The following is a 15,821-nucleotide window of genomic DNA, read 5'->3' as shown; positions in this document are numbered from 1 at the left end:
TAAAAAAAATGTTTATTGAGCGGAACTCTTGTTATTAACTATAGGGAACTCTTCGTCTCGGCAAAAGGAAGTGGGAACTCTAATCAGAACTCCTGAGTACTATAGTTGGGGTGCTAACTTAACATACCCGATTGACTCTTACAATTAATGAGTTATTTTTTTCGATATCTCCCAAAAATACTTTTTTTTATATTGATATCGCGATCACAACGTTTCTAAGAGCGATCGCGCGCGAAGAAAGCACCATCGAAAATCGTTCAAAGCGTCTTTTATGCATATCACGCAGCAAAACGTCAAACTCGCTTACATTCTCATGCAAGGGTATTTCTTTTGTGCTTGCTCTCCTCTCTCTCTCTCTCTCTCTCTCTCTCTCTCATACACCTTCTATTCACGAGACAATTCGTTTACCTTTTTGAGATAGATGTTCGTATGCACAAATCACAGCAACGTTGACATCGTTTCCGGACATCGCGTTTTCTACGAATCTTTGAATACAGTATCCACGAGAGTCGTTTGACCCGTCGAAAGCAATAATTTTATCCGTTCATATCACCGATCGAACGTACTTAAAAAAGCGCGCAAACACGAGCGATCGAAAAAGCTGTTGACGTATTGCTGATATTTTGCACGCATCAAGAGGTCTATGCGCCTATAGACGCTAAAATATAGATTTTTACAAACTGCACTGTGCAATTAAAAATGTATTTAACACAATATCTATTATTTATAAAAGCATTTTTTCTACGATGAAGATTCATTGGTTATCACGGTATATTGTTTCCTGTTTCAAACGAAAACATGAATTTATATAATAACATATATATGAGAAAACTGACGTTTAAAAAAAAATAATTCTTACGTCTGTATATACAGTTACTACTCGAGAAATAATTACGGTCGATCTTTTATGCAAATAAGTAATAAATAAATAACGAATTACTTATTCTTGCTCCTAGCCTCTATTTCCCCGTCTCTTTTTCCTCCGTTGCTACTTTTTTTTTCAGCACTCACATAACACTCACTCGGGAAAACAGTTAATTATACGATCGCGCTCTAATAATTAGAATACGATAATCGTACGGCACTTTGCACGGAATTCCCGACGTTAATCGTATACGCGACGTGCGTTTTACCGCATTACGTCGAATGAATAAGCAAGTACGATATACGTGTTACAATTTGTTCGATATATTCGTTTCCTAACTTGCATTTCCTAACGAGATGGATAAATCTAATGAACGATAGTAAGTTTTTGAAAACTAAATCTGTACACAAATATTAAATTTTAATATTTTTTAATGCTATTTTTTTACGATATCGAAACATGGAGATGGAATTCGCTTAGTTTTTTTTTAGAGAAAATACCAGTGAAATTCTTAAACGTATTTAAATCTGTTATTTGTACATAACCTACTTATATCCTCTTGATCAAAAATATTAGGTATTTTATTAATTGTTATTTAAACTTTTTTAGTTCAATTAATTTATGGCATTTGCTATAAATTATTCTTTGTTTCAAGAACCATTTTTGTGTGTAATGCTGGTAGTTAATAATAAGGCAGGTAAAAGAATCCTAGATAAATGAAAAAATAGAGATGCTAATATTTTTAGCCAAGGCTGCAACTTTTTAAAATCTACTAGTATTTGTTTAATTTACTTGGCATCGTGTTAAATGTCATTTAATAATACATCAAGACATGGAGATAATACTAAAATGGGATAGCTTCTTTCGATGTTAAATTTTATTACTATAATAACAAATATATAATAGAATTATATAATAGAACCGCGATAAGTAGTGTTTATCAAAACACTCGGTCGTAACACTCGGATTCGATCCATTCTATGCTTCTAAATCGTTGATTATGAGAATTAATTGATCATTGCGCGGATTTAACTGATACTCGCTAATTGTTCACGATCGCATTTGCTTTTGGTTTCCGTGTTCCAAAGAATAACAATACACAAAACGACTCGCATCGTTGCCTAAAGCTTGCACAACGCATGATTCGAGACAGTTCGAAATTTGCTATTCGCACGAGATTTGCCAATAGTACAATTAATATATTCGGGTTTGCATGCGTCGTTCATCATTTTCGTCGATTCGTCAGCGAAACGATTTTTTTTTTGCTAAATCGAATGGTGTGAATCACCAATAGTCTAGCGCAAGCTTAATGGTATCGAAGCATGAATGATAGTGCGGTGACCTCTTATATCCTATACACAATAACGCGTATCTTCTTAGTTAATGGCTCCAACCTCCCAGAGAGCGGAGGCAATACGGCCAAACAATAACGCGTATGTATGGTATGAAAACGAACACCGAGCGTTGTGTGTTAGTCTGTAACAATCACAAATATTTGACTTATTACGAAATAAGTACGACGCGAATGTTCTGTTTAGCTTGATACGGTAAAATTAAATACGATATAATAAAAAAGTTAAGGGGGATTTAGATCAGTTTAAAAAGCGAGTTTTTTCTAGACAAATATCACGATTTTAAAAAAAAGCTACATTGTTAAAAAGCTATTTGATGTAAAGCTGAAAATGCTAAGTTTTGGAAAATTTCTTTTTAACAAATAAATTGCCAACTTTATTGGTTTGATACTAAAATTTAAAATAAATAAATATAAAATTTACCTTTACTTTTATTCAACGCCTTTTTATACTTTAAACTCTTTTTATGTAGTATTGCTTCATACATACATATAATTAAAATATGAATAAGTGTGTATCCAAAATAAAAAAATTCTATGTTTATATAGCTTTCCTTTAAAGAAAAATCAAGTAATTTAACCTGGAAATTTGTTTAAGATCAGAATCCTTTCATAATAATTAATCAAAACATGGATTATATTTGAAGATATACAATTAAAAACTCAGCAATGTATGCGGAATGTTTGGAGTAAACAAATTTTTATTCAAATATAATTTATATGCTATTAAAACACAATTGATATATTATAACTTTTGTTATTTTAAGTTAGATTCAACGATTTATATGCATTGATTCACATTGTTTTTAATGAAAAAATAGCGGATAAATCTAATTTATAGCAGCGAAAAATATGCAGCATAATGACGAGATATATTCGAATCCAAGCTTCGCTAAAGAAATAATTGTCGACCGTAAACATTACGAAGCAACAGTTTGTAATTCCTGTTCCTTATCGCCTCGGTTTCTATTATATCTTACACGAGTAAACCCCGCGAAATAATCGCTCTGATAATTATAATCTGTCGTCGCCTCGACACGCCTATCGTTAATTGCAGGAATTAAGCCGTGGGAATCTGCAGTGCGGAGCAACTGCAGCCTCTAATTGTTCGCGATTGCATTTAGGCCGTTATTCATATTCTTATTTTATTGCTTTATAACATCTTAAGACTGTACTTAAGATAATCTTAAATATATTGTGTAAGGATCAACTATGAATATCGGCTTTATTTTCGATACTTTTCCACGATTGTGCTTCAAGCAGGAGTGGCAAAAGATGTTTCCTTTTTTAAGAACAAAACGTTGTATTTTTTTTTAAACCACTTTTTTAATGCTACATATAAGCTTTAAACAATATTATGAAAGACATGTTTAAAATATGTTGAAAACATCGATTAAGCATTCTTTAAATAGCTTGAAACATGTTTAAAATATTTACTGATCCTGGTTTTAGGAAACAGCGCTACAACGAATAAGACAGACGCACGAAACTAGGGTGACTATACCCGTCCCGAATTTTGCGAAACATCCTAATTTTCGGTTCTCCAAATAGTGGTGTTCGAAAGAATTCTAGACAGGACGTCATTTGTGTCGATTCATCGTATAACGTAAATTAATACAAAATTTGTTAGTATATTTAAATAATGCGGGGGTAGCTGCTTATTTAAAAAAATCTCCATTTGTCTCCATATTTTTTTGTAATTTATATTTTGTGGAGAAAATGCAGTTATGGATGCGAGCGTGTAAATTCCCCGATATAACTTTAATCGTTTATAACTCGAAAACTATTGTAATCCCTTGACGTTATCGAGATTTTCAAACATAATTAATCTCTAGGATATTAAAGAATTGTACAACGGTTGTGGGATTCTGTATAGAATGAAAGGCGTTCTCTCTTTTTCTCTCTTTCTCTCTTTTTTCTTTCTATTTGATAAACGGTATTACTCAGTTTAAAGCTATTAAAGCATAATATCGGATTTGAGACATCTTAACTTGAAAAGCTAGTAACATTTAATGAATCAGTAGAATTTTTTACGACAAAGTAAAAGCGACTTGTTAAAGGAAATCAATTATTACGATTAAGTAATTACGAATATATTTATATGCAAATTTTATATTTTAACTCCATTTAAAACAAAAAAGGTAATTCCACATGATTAAGTATTTTTTTATTTCTCTATTCAAGGAATACATTAGTTATTCACAAAATAATTTCCACACAGAAACGTCAAGTAGATATCAAGTACATAAATAAAAAGGTAAATGTATAAAACAAGATAAAGCACCGACAAGATACATCGAACGGTACTATATCTCCAAAGAGACACAACTCAACGTAGATTTCGTCATCTTAGAAAGTCTAACTCTCGATTTACGTTTCGACGTTACCTGCAAAGTAAAAAAAATTACGCGAGGAGAACGAGAGAGGATGTCTACTTCATACAAAGAGAAGCGAGTAAATCATCTACTCAGTGACTTCTCTACAAACGTGGTTGCAAATTCTCGAAATTCAGTCGAAAGATACACTCGCGCGCGCATAGAAGGTGAAAAAAGACAGGGAACAAGAACGGTATTTGGCCGGAGGTAACACAAGAAGAACCTGCGAGCAAAGGGTATATCCTTTGCCCTCCTCCCCCCCACATGCTACTCGGTGGAAACTCCTCAACTCCGTGCTTGCGGTCCGCTGCTGTTAGTCCAAATTTCGCCGTTTGGTTCCCTGTATCGCATTAGGTAGGAGTCCCGTCGCGGTGAGGATAGGGAGAGGACGTAGAACGGAGGAGAGGAGAGTAACGAATGTGGAGACCGAGGGCCAAGGGGGATGGAGAAAGGCGATGGGGGTGGGGGTAGGGGGGCGAGAGACGAGGGCGCACCACAAGCTCGAAAGTTGGGAAAAAGCCAAGGAAGGGGTTGTGCTTGGTGCGCGGGCCAGTCGGAGGGCGCAAGCTCCGGATCTTCCTGTGCCCTCCCACTTGGTCGCGCGATAGGTGGAGCTTTCCTACCCGCCAATACATGTCCCGGGGAACGCGTATACTCGCTCCTGAACGGCGCGAGTTCGCGAGTAGTGCCGAGCCGCCGCCACCGCCACTGTCAGTCCTTCCACATCCACACGAAAACGCGCGTCCCACGGTGGTGGCACCGTGGTGTGTGGTGGCCTCTCGGCGCCGGCTCCGCTGCTGCTGCTACCGCGCCGTGCGTATAGCCCGATCAGGTCAGGAGGATCGTCAGGGTTCCCGCTCTGTGAGAAGATAACGCGCGCGCGAGGAAGGACCGCGGAGCACCAGCCGCGAACGTGAGCGCGGTGACATAATCGCCGATGAAGGGTGCAGGCCCAGGAGTTCATCGAGTGACGGAATATATGTAGGGATGCATGATCGAGAGGGTTGGGTCGCCAGGTGAAAATTAGCGCGGATTCACGTCGTATGGTGTGCTGTGTGCGCGGAGAGAGATGTCGGTGAACGTAAGAATAGTTCCGCTAATGTGGACCGATGTGCATGGAAAGATCGGTTACGTGGCAGCGCGAAGAGGATGAATCTTTATTATTCCGGGTCTGGTCAAAATGCGTTGTGTATCGTATATACTGACGGAATGATCTAGTAACTATCGCGTGTCAGAGAATAGTCTGATGATGGCGGAAACTTCATATTGTAGCATTCGCGAAAAGAATTTGAGATCAAAGTAAACTTTCTCCGATTTCTTCTAAAACGAAGAACATGCTTCGATAGCAATCGAGGAGTGATCGCGCGATGGTATTTCAAACGGTACAACACAGTAGGTATTTTTGATTTGTGTTAGCATGTCTAAAGTTGCGTGAATTCTTTTCGATTAAATTTTGTAAAAGTTTGATTTACGTTTATGCATCTGTCTGTATAATAAATAAATTCTGCGACTTGTTTTTTTTCTTTAATTTGCTCTTTATTGGCGGTGCACGTACGTTATACCACAGTCGATTACATTTTATAAATTGTGTATGAGACAAGTTAGTGTTATATTAAAAATTGATTATTGCTACATCAAATAAGTTAGTTTCTTAGCTATTTTATATTTTACGATCGTTTCGTGATAATTTAGCATGTTCTCATAAAATTATTTTGCCACTGTAGAAATTAATTCTTTAGCGATCAATAAAGATATGAAATTCTTAATAAACTGAAGAGTGTATTATTGCATAACGATTTAAACGTGATTGTATGTTAAGGCATCCAAATTAATCGGTGTGTAAAGACCTTCTCGAATTTCCAGTAACTAAGCTGTTCGAACACGTTATGGAACTATACAGGAACAATATTTTATAAATTTATGGATTTACCGAATTTACGGATATATCAATGCACGATGTTTCATTATTGCGATGAGAAATTCATGAAAATAAAGTGACAGCGTAATAATTATACGTATACATATATTGAGCTGTGAATGAGTGAATTCGTGAGAAATGCAAATTACCAAGCACATTAAAATTATACTTATAATGAAAAAAAAACCGCATAATTACAAATTAGCGTAATTTCTGATAACTACAGTAATTAAAAAAAATTTTTAACCGGCAAAATATATATACGTTAGTAACATTTGAAACCATTTTTGGTGATAAATAAAAAATACGAACTTATAAGAAGATAAAATGTAAACGGAATATGAGCAAATATTTACTAAATAGAAAAAATTGGAGTATAGTGATGACAAATTGGTACATACAAAATATATAATGTCTTGCATCGAAAAGAAAGCAAGTGATTAACGTGAAAAATTTATACGAGAAGACTTGCGATACTTGAGAACATCTATTAAACTTTTCTATTGCGATGTAAAATTATATGTGTAATCATAAAGGAGCAAACAACGATAAATAATTTTATTTTGATTAATGTGAGACATGCTGAAAACAAGCCAAAATTTGTCAATGAATTGATTCTATCGTATTATCGGTATATTAAAGAAAAAAGATTTACTGTATTTAAGAATGTGATTTTTTATTTTTGTAATAGTATTTCTATAACACTCATTCATAATCATTTGAAATAAAAAGAGATAAAAAGAGATAAAAAGAGATTATGTTCAAAAGGACATATAACTTGAAATTTGGTATAATTATTATGGTGCGATATATTTACGGTAATCCGACAATCTAAACAACGACGAAATTTGGAATAAAGTTTCGATGTTAGTATCTAGTGGCATAAAGATAAAAAATATTGTTTACAGAAAAGGAAAGTATAATTTATAATATATCTTCTATTTTTTATACCAAGTTGTAAAATACGAGATAGATTTTTACTCACAAAATCGCGCGAATCTTATTTTATTTTACATTTTTGAAATATTCGAACGTCACACATTATATTATTTCCTTAAAAATTCTGTTATTACTGAAAAATTTGATCTCCGGACTTGTATAATAGTTTATTGAAGTCTATAAAATTGTTTTTGCTAATTACATTTTGCTCTTATTCTATCGAAGTTCAATAAACTTGTATGTCGCAGAACGATACTGAAGACGGCGCGTGAATAAATTGCTCTTTGACGACATGAATGACATTTTAATCGTTGCGTTGCGTTACACTTAACTCTCTCTCTCTCTCTCTCTCTCTTCTACAATTTTGGCGTATAACGTATACCGTGCCAGGCAAGTAAATTTAGGTAATGAGACTTTCCAAACATGTTAGCATGAGCTCTTGTTTGCCAGATGCGCTAACACATAAATTCCTGTTTGCTGCAGTATATAGTACCTAGCTAGGAAATATACTTCAGCGGATGCTTGCAAAGCACTTCGAAATACCTTATGAATATAGACCGATTTCTCTCGTGTATATGCGATTTTATGAATAACAGTGATACTATCTGTATACAAGCACAGCCTGTCAGATTTAATAGGACATTTATCGGAAAAAATAAGTCTTCATAAAATTATATCTTCGAAGACTAATATCATTGGTCGACAAGATTTCGATAACGTCATAATAACATTTCCAATTTGTGCTTTTGTGTCATTCATTATAGACTTTTTGTAGGTATATCATGTCTGATATTTAAAAAGTTGTATAGAAAAACAAGTTACTATATTTTGAATATCAGATCTGATATACAAAAAGACTTTTTTTGAAAAAATATGGTGAGTCCTTCTCGTAGATCTCGTATAAATATACCGAATAAATTTTGTTATATGCGGCTGTTTTATCATGAAAGTAAACTGCTTACAAAAAAAAGCTTACACTAAAATTTCGATTGTCAAATTGAAAATCAGAATAGAAGTTAGATTCTCATGTGTGTTATATATATACGTCGTTACACATTTCTTTTCATATTGAAAGGAAAGAAGAGAAAAACTTTAAACACATCCCGCGAGTCTCGTTGAAAAAAAATAAAAATATTTCTTTTAAAAATGACATCCTAATAAATATTTTAATAAGAAAAAGGTTGTACGTGCCATAGAGTTTCTATTAATATTTCAGTTCACAAAAGCGATTAAGGATCATCTTATTTGGTTCACAATAGTTCTTTTATTTTATTTTGAAGATGCTTATTAGCACCAGTAATATTAAATTATTTGACAATTTAATTTGTAATATTAAATCTTAAATATCCTAATTAAGTTGACCATACATGTGAGAAACATAATCAATGAGAAACAAAGCCTTTAATGATCTAGCTGGATTTTAGGTGCTTGTATAATGCCGTGTGAATTTATATACTACGACGAATGTAGTCTTTTAAACCGCGCGCTGAACAATTTTTCGATCTTGAAACGCAAACTACTAAACTACAGTAATATTATATGAGTTAAATTGACTAAGAATTTAAGAATTTTTGATGCGTTTTACGCATCTTAGATCAATTTTAATAATGTTGAACGACATATTAAAATCTGTAAATAATTAATTCTTATTAAGAAAAATATTATCTCGGCCGGAAGAGACTACCGAGGCAATTAATTTGTGATATATTACAAATATTCCAGCTTCAGTTTAAGACTGTGTTTCAAGGTTAACAAATAATCGCAATTTGTTTGAACTAAAAAATATTTTGAGCACCAAGACCCATTTTGACCCATCAAATATATGAATCTCATTTATGTGTTGAAACATGTTTTATTTATATATATATATATAAACTAATATAATTTTAAATATTTCCTATCTTTTAATTAGTTCTGGATCTTTTTGTGATTACACTCCACACTGCGGGATAATTAGTACACCGAGAATAATAACAATAATGTCAGGAGAAATCGTAACATGATGTATAAAACGCAAATGTCCTGTCTAAAGTACATACCTCCAAAAGATGTTCCTGTAGATGTCTAAAGACATTCTCAGAATGTTTCAAGAATGTTCCGTCTGATAAAGTATACTGTAATAACAATAAGAAGGAAGCACGAAGCAAGCCAATAACGGTCAAAGCTGGATCACAATATTTATTATAATTATGTGTGAATTTTAATTATGTGTGAATTTTATATACTGTGTATGTAGTCCCCCCATAAATCGCCCCAATTCTTACTGTGTACGATGGAAAGAAAATTGATTTGCAGCAATTAATATAATAAATCGAGATAGAGCCCATGTATATTGGCAAGCGTAAATTGAGCTTAACAAAATAAATATAAATTCTTAAATTACATAGTAACTTAATTTTTCGAGATATATCGGTCGTTACGTGTAAAAAGAAACTTTCCGTGTTGTAAAATATCACAGCTTTTGTATTGCAGAAATATGATCTTTAGGTAACACACACAGCGGATCGTACACGGGTTGCGAGCCGCATGATCGCACGAGAAAGGTGTGCCACGCGATCGATGTCGAATTTTCTCTTCAGTCGGCTTTCAGCCAGTAGATCGTTACCATCGATTCCGTCGTCGATCGCTCCTCGTGCGTATTGAGCTATTGAATACAGTCGCTTCACATCACTTGACGCGTATCAAGAGCTGCGAATATCTCGTCGATGTATCGGCATCTTTTTTTATTCCAAATATTCTTGTCGTGTTGTCTAAGATTACAAATAAAAATAGTTATCCCAATGTTACATTCTTAGGATTTAGATCGTTTCTGTCGCTATCACGTCTTTTTCATCGTCGACCCATGATTGTTTCCCGACGTTTAAGTACGTCGCGATAAAGTCCTTTAATTAACAAACCGAGGTTTCTTTCAGTTCGCATTGCACGCATAATTATTGAGAATAATTTAATATTTAAATTAGCCAACGTATTGTAGAGAGAGTTCTTGTTGTATAAAAAAATTAAAAGCCACTGTGGTGACTAATGAAATTTGTCTGCGGGGAAGATCAACGCGAGGCTCATTCGAGGTGTTCTTTTCGAATTGCAGATCGAATATAAGTGCGCGCGTGTGGTTCGTGTGTGTGTACATGTGCCATCATCACCGCCGTCCGCAGCAGTAACGGAAAAGAAGAGGGCTCGACCCGCAGTGGCCGGAACCACCGAAAAATGGACGCGACGCCGCAGCGAGTTATTTCCGGTTTGCTTTTGTTCTCTCTCGCCACATTACACCTCGGTAAGTCCCTTCGATTATTATAACGGTCAACGAGTACAATGCAATTGTCGAACTTGTGACGGAGTACGCGGCATCATGCTAGTCTAGAAAAATCAAAGATTTTATTGCTTTTTATTACTGCATACTAGGCTGCGTTCAGAAGTTTCACCAAGGTCGCCCATGTATCATTTTATCCTTGTTCATTAAACAAAATGATACATGTATCGAGGAAAATATTGTTCATTTGACTAAATTAATTTAATTCTTCTTTATTTTTGTCGATAAAAAATGTACATATATATTCTTTATTGGACGAAATAAAGACAAACTAAATCAATTTAGTTAAATAAATTATTTTTTTCTCAGTGTGGATGCACTGCATGATGGAGTTTCTGAAAACAGTCTGGTCTACATCAGAACTACTTTTCTTCTTGTTTTCACCATTTTGTCAAATTTCAAATATACATTCAATTCAATTCTGTGCACAATTTAAATATATATTAGTAGCATATATAAAAATTTACATTGAATTGTTTAAGCACCTAAAATCCAACTTGACTATTAAAAGCATTCATTTGTTGCATTTAATTTACTTCAAGTACATAGAGTGTACACTTTTATCGATAAAAAACAGAACTTAGATCAAGGAAGAAAATGGCGCATATAATATAATTCTTGCTTGCTCTCTGAAATAATGTTTCAGGTATCGATTTTCTGATATGAAATACAGTTTTGAAAAAATTTAATTAAAAAAATTGTTTATATAAATTTGTGTAATTTTTCATGCTACGTTTCTGTAATTCTTTTCCTGATATTGTTATTGAGAATACAAGACTTAAGATAAAATATATTTTTAATTACACTTTTATAAAATATTCTTTCAAATTTTGTTTTTTTACTTGATCATTAATTAAGGGATATATAAAATCATGGACTAACTGTTTATCATATTTTATTTGTACTTCTGATATTAATCTGAATTTTTATTTGCTCGTGTATCCAGTTTAGCATTATTGCGTCAGAATATATCAAAACACACTGTAACATTTAGATGGAAATGTATATAACATATTGTATTATACTATTATATGAATACGCAAACAGTTATTTTTCCGCATATTGTAAGAGTTAATATATTTATTCAGTTCATAATAGACTGGCATTATGGCGTGTGCTTCGAAAGAGCTGTACAGTTATATATAATAATTTAAAATGGATTCACGTGCGGTGCATCGCGCTGTAGAAGCAGTGCAAGCAGTTATCTACAGTTATTGTTATTATGCCGCACCCATTATTTTGCGGTAACGTTCGTATCTCAAGTCTTGTTATTACATAGCGATTTAAATTACGTCGCCTTCCGTTCGTGGCACAGGCGGATGCGAGGAAATTTCCTTATGGAACACTCGCACTGGCCTCTCGCTCTCCCGAAAAAAAAAAAAAACAAAAAATACCTGGTAATTACGTAAATTTCACTAAATCCCTTCTGTACAATCCGCATTAACTTTCTCTCTCTGCGCAGATGTATTACCTCACAATCGTTATCTGATCAAGCTATTCATAACATATATAAAGAAATAGCATAGAGATTTAAGATTATATACTATGAAATGTGAACGAATTGTTGTTATCCAGTTTTAAATTAGTCAGCTGATATTTCTCACTATTTTGACGCGATATTAGACGTTTTTTTGTTTTTTTTTTTAACAAATAATGATGTCAGCTTGTTACTTGAGTATTTTCATATTGTCGTCCTTCTTTCTAAGGTCAGACTAAAGTCAGCATCAATGTTACATTTATACATGTTGTATACACGAAACGCACGTCTGGCGCGATACAATCTAAGAGAAGCAAGGACTTAAAATTTAATATAACTTATAATTGTAAGCAATTTACAACCTTGATTTATCTGCTACCGTCAGCACGAGAAGGACGGTATGCAATAAATTCTTTCAGTGCACTCTTATTCTCTCGCGATTTGAAAGAACGCCAAATATTCTTTAAGATTTCCTGCATTTTGTGTATTTTTGTTTCTGTAATATTAACATTGGAATTTTACATGCGATTTAAAATAATTGATTTTTAAATCTATAAGTGCTTATTATATACATATTGGACTGTTTTATTTAAAAACGTTACCGTGAAAGATCAGTTTGATATCTCCGAAAGTATCGTGGATTGGAAGAACGTTACGTTGTAAAAAGGAAAGAAAGACGATAATCCGGTGATATCAGATAAGGTCAACAGCTTTATTTCACGCGGCATTTGGTCGCAGTGGTAGGTTATTGTTAATCGACAAAAACAATATCGCGATATCGTGCGAACATTTATTGCGACCGCGTTAGTAATTTGGAAAGTTTTAGCAATTTAGGACGTAAATTGCAAAGGGAAAAACGGGGTCGCGGTCGCATCTTAGCGATACGATGCGCGAAAAGACGGCGGTAAATGCGTCGTCGCGTAATTGCATAATGGCTACAGTGTGTTCGCGCCAAGATACCCGAAGCCCTGGCCTGGTTTTTGCTACAGGACTTTCACTCGGCATCACTATCTTTCTCTTTCTCCACCTGTCTCTTTCTGCCGATGCTGGGTCGCTTTCCGTCTCGTCGCTCGTTTCCTCTCAAACGTCGGTCTCATCGACCGAACTCACTTTCAAACCAGTTCGCCATCGTCGGTAAATCGAAGGGCTCCGCCAAAATCGTCGGATAACCCATTTCAGCGATTTTACAGCGAACACAAAAGCGCGAATAAGTCAGCGTTATCGTACCATTCCTCACCGGGAATTCGATTTGTCTTACCTTACTTTGCTTAATACAAAGTAATACCGGTAATCTATTTCCTGTTAAACAAAAAATAAGTTATATATTAAATCTCTTTAGCGCTTAAATTTGAAAATGTTTATAGCCATGAATTATGACGAGCAAACAGTATCAAAGTAAAACATCTTAAGGAACACATCAAGTTAGGACAGAGTCAAAATGATGATTTTTGGTTATAAAATTTGATTATTTATTGATTTTAAGCATCAAAATAAAATCATTTCGACTTTGTCTTGACTTGGTCTGTTCCTTGGGATGAAATAAGATTTCACATAATCCTATGTTTTTTGATTCTTTAATCTTTATGTAGACATACTATTCATAATTTTTTATCGAGACTCTTAAGTCACCGTTAAACTTTTTATATTATACTTTTACACAAATACAACATAGAAAAATCCGTAATTTTGTCATTTTGTTAAAAGAACCGTGTAATACATTCTCAAGGAGAATTTTCTACAGCACTCGCGTACGGAACTGACCGAGCCGAGAGGGCAAGAATACTCTATGATAAAAATTCTCGCTGACGATCACAACGACGCCCACTTCAGAGCACTACGGTAGATTCCAAACGATCGAATTGATGTACACAACGAACACCGACGCGCGAGTATCGGCGAGATGAGCGCGTGTAGCCTCCAATAAACCCCGGTCAGAGCCGTTCGATCGCTCTCGACGAATCTCGAATCGGACAATACCCGACCTCCGTTGGCGCGCGGTGGTCCGGTCCGTTCTCGTCCAGGATAACCCGCGAGGTCTCTCGGGTATACACATACGCCAGCATATGTTGCTGGCGGGGCATAATACCACGAGTATACCGCTCCTCCCCCCGCATCCCCCAGGTACTCGTGCGCTATCAAACACGAGGGGGAAAGAAAGAAGAGTATCTCTATTTGTCCTATCTCTATCTTCTTTTCCTGGGATTATTTCCGGGTCAGCGAGCCAGTCTCGATCGCGTTCGTTCCGCGCCCTTACAGATTATGCGGGGGTACTTGTTGGTGCGTGACGCATCTCGAAGCGCAGTGTACCTACCCGTAAGCTGCGAACCCCCCCCCGGGCGCGGATCGCTGCGAGCCGCGTCGTCCCGAATCTCCGTCGACGGCTCGGATATTGCGAATCGTGGCACCGACAATATTTCACGAGAGATCGACCGTTCATCGCTCGACACATCGGCTCATGTTTGCTTGTTTTTCTGTAGAGAGAATGTACAGGACGTGCCATAAAAGAGTCATCGTTATCATTACTATCTGTCGATTTTTATTTACACTTAAATCGTCTTTTTCTTGATTGTTTTGAAACATTATATAGAATACACTGAGAGAAAACTGTAACTATAGAATTATTATTGTTAGAAGCTTTATTTGTATAATTATTATTGCTGTTATGTTAATAATAGGTAATAGTTACATTTATAGTTCCATCAAAAATATATATATGGCAAAAGAGGACTATAATTATAGTTAAATTATAGTTAAATTGCAACCGTTTTTTTTCTTTCAGTGTATGTGGTGGACATATACTATAGAAGTCCATTCATCTCTCAAAAAATAGCACTTCAACAAACGAAAGCTTTTAATTTAGGTGTTTATAATTTAAACTTTGTATAAAATTTAATTATTTTATTTTATCTCTCATTTCATCTATTATAAATTTGTTTATACCAAATCTTTAAAATACACGAGAACAGTTTAGCAACAATAATAATGGAGGACTTTTCTCGTATTTTGGTTTGAACATGCAATCTTTATTTCGTATTAACACGCATAAAATAATGCATGCCATCTTTAACTGAATCGGTTTAAAGATGCGGCTTTAAAAGTCCGCAGACAAATATATCGTAATACTTGCTTGATTGTCGTAAATTAATGTGTGATAGGAATACGATCATGAGCCTTTGTATTAACATAGCATTTGTTTTCTCCATTACTCTTCAGTACCGTGGGATTATCGAGCTTCAGCCTACAGTTTACAATGTTCAGCTTGCTCAGCCTCACGGTACGCTACGGTGGTAGTACTCGTCGTAGTAACGTTCGTAGTAAAGCACGTAATGGTACATGTGAAGGCACGGGTTGCGCAAGCGCTGGGATACCTTCATAGATGTGCATATACTTGTATGAGCGTGTGTGAGCGTTGGATACCTAAGGGGTTTGTGTGTACGTCGTGTAACGTCATGTCGTAATCGTCTGCGCTTTTTCGCGATGGAAGCGAACCGTGTTTGATGGCTAATGAGAATAAAGGGAACGAACAGGCGTCGTGATATGCTGCTATCCATTAAGAGAAACTATCGTTCGGCGTACGTGTAACGATTGA

At 35.1% G+C, this 15,821-nt stretch overlaps 1 protein-coding gene across 1 annotated transcript in view; it reads left to right on the top strand.

Moving 5' to 3' along the window:
* Window positions 1–10,037: 10,037 nt before the first annotated feature.
* LOC108771631 (protein Skeletor, isoforms B/C-like) overlaps window positions 10,038–15,821 on the top strand; it is a 46,381-nt gene continuing 40,597 nt past the window's right edge. The window contains exons 1-2 of the mRNA XM_018536972.1: window positions 10,038–10,080; window positions 10,534–10,719. Coding sequence (XP_018392474.1) covers window positions 10,653–10,719 — 67 coding nt within the window. The 5' untranslated portion in view covers window positions 10,038–10,080; window positions 10,534–10,652. The remainder of the gene's footprint in view (window positions 10,081–10,533; window positions 10,720–15,821) is intronic.

Source organism: Cyphomyrmex costatus, unplaced genomic scaffold (genome assembly GCF_001594065.2).
Source record: "Cyphomyrmex costatus isolate MS0001 unplaced genomic scaffold, Ccosl1.0 scaffold164, whole genome shotgun sequence".
In the NCBI taxonomy this organism is placed as follows: domain Eukaryota; kingdom Metazoa; phylum Arthropoda; class Insecta; order Hymenoptera; family Formicidae; genus Cyphomyrmex; species Cyphomyrmex costatus.
The sequence above is the reverse complement of the archived record's forward strand: the minus strand, read 5'-3'. Positions and strand labels throughout refer to the sequence as shown.